This window comes from Grammomys surdaster, unplaced genomic scaffold (assembly GCF_004785775.1).
Source record: "Grammomys surdaster isolate TR1022 unplaced genomic scaffold, NIH_TR_1.0 269, whole genome shotgun sequence".
Taxonomy (NCBI): domain Eukaryota; kingdom Metazoa; phylum Chordata; class Mammalia; order Rodentia; family Muridae; genus Grammomys; species Grammomys surdaster.
The window spans coordinates 1,673,972-1,679,984 of record NW_021604710.1 but is presented as its reverse complement, the minus strand read 5'-3'; the positions used below and the strand labels follow the sequence as shown (position 1 = coordinate 1,679,984).

Below are 6,013 nucleotides of genomic sequence, written 5' to 3'. Positions count from 1 at the left end.
GGAGTGGGTGTGATGAGATGTCTTATTCCTCATCTTGAGAAGTGCTCCTATGAGATATTGGCCTTTGATTTTTCAGAGGTGAGATGACGCTTTGTGCATCTTCAACAAAATTAAAAAGAAAAGACTCCATCCCTCTGTTGCTTGTCTATAGTTAAATCGGCCAATGAACAGAACAGTACCTGATTCTCTTCCTTGTCTCCCACTTCGCTTCCATCCCATCCTAGTTTCCTTTGTTCATCTCTAGGCAGACTCTAGGAAGCATTTCTTGCCAGGACTGATGCAGCATTTTGTGCTACTATTAAACCTTGTATATCTTTTGAGCTGTTTGCTGTTGTAGCTCACAGGATTGGTAGCTTGGGTACCACTGATGGTTGCTTTTAGTCATATTAAATGCCTGTTCACTGCCATGCCCATGTATGTTTGGGTTGCTTGTGCTCCATCAATCTGCAAAGTAAGAGATGTTAAAACACAAGGAGGTTCTTGGAAGGTGTGAGAAGGCTTTGGGGGAAAAAATGGAAAGGATGATCAAGTTTACATGTCCTGGTCAATATTGAATTAAATTAATTCTAAGATCTTTGCAAGGTCATTATCTTTAACATTCTCAAGAGGAGCCTTCCTTTATGAGCATCCTCTTCAAAGAACTTTTGACCTCTTTGTTCCTCAGACTATAGATTAGAGGGTTGAGCATAGGATTGAAAAGACTATGGAATAGCAAGAGATATTTCTTCTGCTCATTGGACTTCCCATGTTGAGGTCCGATGTACATGACAATGGCTGTACCATAAAAGAGTCCAACGACACATAGATGAGAGGAACAGGTGGAGAAGGCTTTCTGACGTCCCTGCTGTGACTTGATCTTCAGGATGGCACAAAGAATATGAGCATAAGAGACTACAATTGAAGAAAATGGCCCCACAAGCACAGATACAGCTCCAGCTAAAACCATGACCTCATTGATGCGGGTGTCTGAACAAGCAAGTTTGAGAACAGCTATAATCTCACAGAAAAAGTGATTCACTTTTTGTGAGCCACAGAAGGGTAATGGTAACAGTAATACTAGATGGACCAGAGCCAAGAGTACTCCTAAAATCCAGGAAGTCAGCACCAGGATAACGCAAATTCTCCAGCTCATGATGGCAGTGTATCGGAGCGGGTGGCAGATGGCCACATACCGATCATAGGACATTACCACCAGTAGGAGACATTCTGTGTGTGCAAATGTCAAAAAGAGAAAGGTCTGTGTCATGCAGCCAGCAAAAGAGATTGGCTTGGCTGGATCCATTAGATTTACCAGCATCTGGGGCACTGTGTTGCAGGCATAGGCAATATCAACGATGGCCAAGTGGGACAGAAAGAAGTACATGGGAGTGTGGAGTCTGGAGTCCAGGCAGATAAGCCCCAGGATGGTCCCATTCCCCAGCAGGGTGAAGACATAGAACAGTGAGAAGAGGACAAAGAGGAGCATCTGCATCTTTGGGCTGAGCGGAAATCCCAGGAGAATGAACTGTGTAATCAAGGTCTGATTTCCCTCCATTTCCCTGTGAAAGAGAGTTTGAACCTGGTATGAGTGTTCAAGGTAGGTATTTGAATAATACATTTGTGCATGTTATATTGAATGCTTTTAAGAAAACCCTCCACGATCTTCTTGTCTTGTTAGTCACTAAATTAAAAGCTCTTGTGTGTTTCAAATGAATCAGAAGAAAATGTGTATTTTATAAGCTAAATGCCAATATCATATCATATTACATTATTCAGAAAATACTGCTTTCATGCTCAAACCCATTTTTATCAAAACATGGTAATAAGTTCCCATCACGGTGGTGGCTGTACAGTTCAGTCACGGCATTCAGGTGTGTACATGTGCCATGTGTAGTCATTTTCATGTGGAATGGGGATGAGGAGTGTGTCAATGATCCTTCTATCAAATTTTCTTACAAATGAAAAGTATTTTATAATTTTAATATAGATATAAATTTAACACTGTCATGGATTTCAGTACTAATAAAACACAATAAACCTGAATGGCATAGAGACATTGAAATTTGTTCTAACTCCAGCTGGGTTTAGGTTAGGGACCACCCTCTTTTACTTTTGTGTCCACAGATGGCCATAAGGTTGGAATACAGTTATCTTTGTTTCTTTTACACTCTGTGCTTCATTTTATACTCATATACCTCCCTGTGGACACTCAGAAAATTCTGTCATGTGCACTACATCCTGCTTAAGAACCTGGTTGGAACATACTCGAAGTGAATACATATAAATGTATATATCCTCTAGAATCCCAATATTGTTCAGTGTATGTGTCATATTCTCTTTAGTCTGTGCTATTCTACTCACTAAAATTAGAATTGCCATGTGAATAATTTAATGATATTTTTAAGCTTTTAGTTGAATGTGTTGATTCACTCAAAGATTCAAGCTTAGGCTCTCACTGTAGATTTGTATTTAAATAATCTTCTGCGCAAAGTTTAGGGACAATGTAAATTAATTATTTTATTTTGCTGTTGAGATGCTTCGATCCTTTTTGACAGAGAGAAGGCTTTGAACTGCAACTTTTAAACCATTGCTGTAGCTTTCTTGTTTGACTCTTTACTATCCTTTAGTCTAGAATTCATGTGAATTTCACATTTAAACTAAAAATCCCAGAAAAATATGACTTAATTTCTCTCAACATGTTTCACAGTTATATTTTGATGTATGAAAGGTTTTGTAAGCACGACTGGATAAATTCTTGTTTTCTTTAAGTCAAATACAGAAAATTATTGACAGACAATATCATCTTAGTCCAAAACACAGATTTGTGATTACGAGAATTATCTCCCACAAAGGTGATTGTTTTGATAGAATTAAATTTTATTTAAGTTGGTTAATTGTATAAAGGACTAATTGCCCACTTATTCAAGACAGATTCCTGCATCACTGGAGAAGCTGAAGTAGGATGCTAATTTGAGTAAAGGGTTCAGTTAATGCAATGTCTGGAACAGTGGTTGTTTATTTCAATAGAGTATTTCTTTACCGTTTGAAAGCAATGAAGATAAAATATTACTTTCATGTTCAAATCAATTTCACCCCAAGTTTAAAATATGTTAGTATGCTACTTTCAAGGTAAGATATTTCAAAATTTTCTTACGAGGAATACAGAGTCAAATAAAAAAGAATAACCAATGAACACTATTTATGTTGCTCTCATCTCCAGGTGGCCAAAGCACAAATAGGAATCTTGCCAGCACAGATAACCTTCTTGTTAGAAGATACACACACACAATAACTCTCCTACTTCCTTCAAAAAAAGCAGTCTTACATTAAAAAATAAAGCCTTCAAGGTGCTTTTGTTCTGTGTCATTAGCCCGTTTCTCAATAACTGCATGAGGTAATGGAAACTTTATAAGCATATCTCTCAAAGAGCTAAGCTTTCTGTTTTAATAAAAAAAAAATGCAACAGCATCAAAGAAGATTATCCACATTAGGTCTCTCTTAAAAGCTGATAGCCTTCAGATTGTCTTGGTAACTAAGTTTATAAACATAGGAATTTAGAAAGAATAGACAGCAATAGTGGCATTTTCAGTTCTAATTTTTCTTTTTATATGAAATTTCATAATAAATACAATTTAGATTATATAAGAAACTTTCCTCAAACTTACAAAAAAGCATGTGAAGGCACGTTGGATACAGAGTGAGAAAAGCAAATAGCTGTTACTGTGGAAATTCTTCTGAGTAGATACTTAGAGATGGACTTTCTCTCAAGTAAGCTAACTTTATTTTCCTATTAGTTCAGTCACCTAATATATTCTGAAAACTTGGAAAGGGGAGGAGAAGACACTTACCACACACACTGCACCCTGGCCCTTTTAGAAAAAAAGGGGCTGTCGCTGTGCTTAACTCTCGTTTTCTCTGGAGAAAAGCTCATGACAAGATGTGAGGATATCGATGCTGTATTCAATCACTGTGGTCAATAAGCACAGATCCAAGAATCAGTACAGTGATTTCTAGATCACAGTGCATTCAGTGCAATGCAATCAACTGACTTATTTTAATTTGAAGATCTTTGAAACATACCTACATACTAACATCCAAATAGATTAAATAGTATTTAATGGGAAGTTGGAATCATTTCTACATTTCTATACAGACTAACCATTGTTCTTTAAGCAGTGGTGTGTGTGTGTGTGTGTGTGTGTGTGTGTGTGTGTGTGTATCTCAAGGCTCCACAAGGAATATAATTCATAAGTTTAATAAGATCAACAGTAGCTGTGGGAAGCATGTTTGGGAGTCAAGAGTATATAAGGTACCCCAAAGGGACTTATTAAATATTATTCTGTAAAATTTGGCTGGACACAAACAGAGAAGTTATATTTTCACCAGGAAACATTTTTTTTCTTTTTCAGTGTCTAGCGGTTTTGGTTTTAGAGAGGAAGAAGGAACCCTCCAAAGCTTTCAACATTACTTTTTTCTCTTCTTTCTGAACTACAGATGAACTAACCATGTTTTATATCTTCATGGACTATAATGGAGACAACTAATGATGTCTTCTTTTGTGGTTTAAATACTTCTTTGATTCATTTATCTATTTTTTCTCATAGTTAAAAAAGAAGAGATAAAACACGTACTTGCCTATATTAGCTACTTTACTATATATACCAACCTACTAAGGAAGTAATAATCTAATTATATTTAATAGGGGAAAAGTAATCATGGTCACTTTAGAATGTCCATCAAAAATTTTCACTATAAGACTGGCTGATAACTAGAGCCCATGCTATACCCTTGCTTAGGTGGGTGTCTATAGGTGTCTGGTATCTAAAAAGGATCAATCAGTCTTACCCACACATTGCTTATTGTCCAATTCACTTAACATACAAGCTGATAAATGACAAATGTTCTCCATAATATTATGAGTCTGATTTCACTTATAGCTTTGTGTTTAGGTCCTTTACTGAAATGTGTTCAATCAACTCCTTTTCTTCTATTTTCTTTTTCCATGTTTGTTATCAATGTTCTACTAGCTTCATACAATGAATCTGGTCATTTTCTTCTTTTCTAGTCTCAAAGCCTATGGTATAACATAACAACAAGTTGTTATTTGAAGATTGGTAAAATGTAGAACTTGGTATTTCTTAGAAAATTCTTGTGATAAAGTTATTTTCCTGAATATTTATTGTTAAATTTTCTATTTTACATAAAGAAGTTAAAACTATCTTTTTAGAAACACACTTTATCTAAAGCACTGTACTTTTTCTTTCTTTCTTTATTTTTTTACACTCCAGATTTTATCTGCAACCCTCCCCCCCCCACTCCCCCATCCCCATCTACCCTCTGACTGTTCCACATCCCATACCTCCAACCCACCCCCCTGTCTCCATGAGACTGTTCCCATCCCCACCACAACTGACCTCTAAATTCCCTGAGGCATACAGTCTCTTGAGGGTTAGGTGCATCATCTCTGATTGAACACAGTCCTCTGCTGTATATGTGTTGGGGGTCTCATATCAGTTGATGTATGCTGCCTTTTTGGTGGTCTAGTGTTTGAGAAATCACGGAGGTCCAGTTTAATTGAGACTACTGGTCCTCCTACAGCATCACCCTCCTCCTCAGCTTCTTTCAGCCTTTCTCTAATTCAACCACAGTGGTCAGCAGCTTCTGTTCATTGGTTGGTTGCAAATATCTGCTTCTGACTCTTTCAGCTGCTTGTTTGGTCTTTCGGAGGGCAAACATGATAGGCCCCTTTTTGTGAGTGCTCCATAACCTCAGTAATAGTGTCAGGCCTTGGGACCTCCCCTTGACCTGGATCCTCCTTTGGGCCTATTGTTGGATCTTCTTTTCTTCCAGATCTCTTCATTTCCATCCCTGTAGTTCTTTCAGACAGGAACAATTATGGGTCAGAGTTTTGACTGTGGGATGGCATCCCCTCCTTCATTTGATGCCCTGTCTTCCTGCTGGAGATGGGCTCTATAATTTCCCTTTCCCTACTGTTGGACATTTCATCTAAGGTCCCTCCCTTTGAGTCCTGAGA

General features: G+C 37.5%; 1 protein-coding gene across 1 annotated transcript; it reads right to left on the bottom strand.

Annotated features, from left to right (window-relative positions):
• Positions 1-601: 601 nt before the first annotated feature.
• LOC114628532 (olfactory receptor 13-like) lies at positions 602-1,534 on the bottom strand. Its single transcript, XM_028776419.1, has one exon. It carries the CDS (start codon positions 1,532-1,534, stop codon positions 602-604), a length of 933 nt encoding a protein of 310 aa, XP_028632252.1.
• Between the last annotated feature and the right edge of the window lie 4,479 nt (positions 1,535-6,013).

Excerpts from the sequence above, each read along its gene's own strand:
- LOC114628532 (XM_028776419.1), bottom strand. The coding sequence starts at position 1,534 with ATGGAGGGAAATCAGACCTTGATTACACAGTTCATTCTCCTGGGATTT.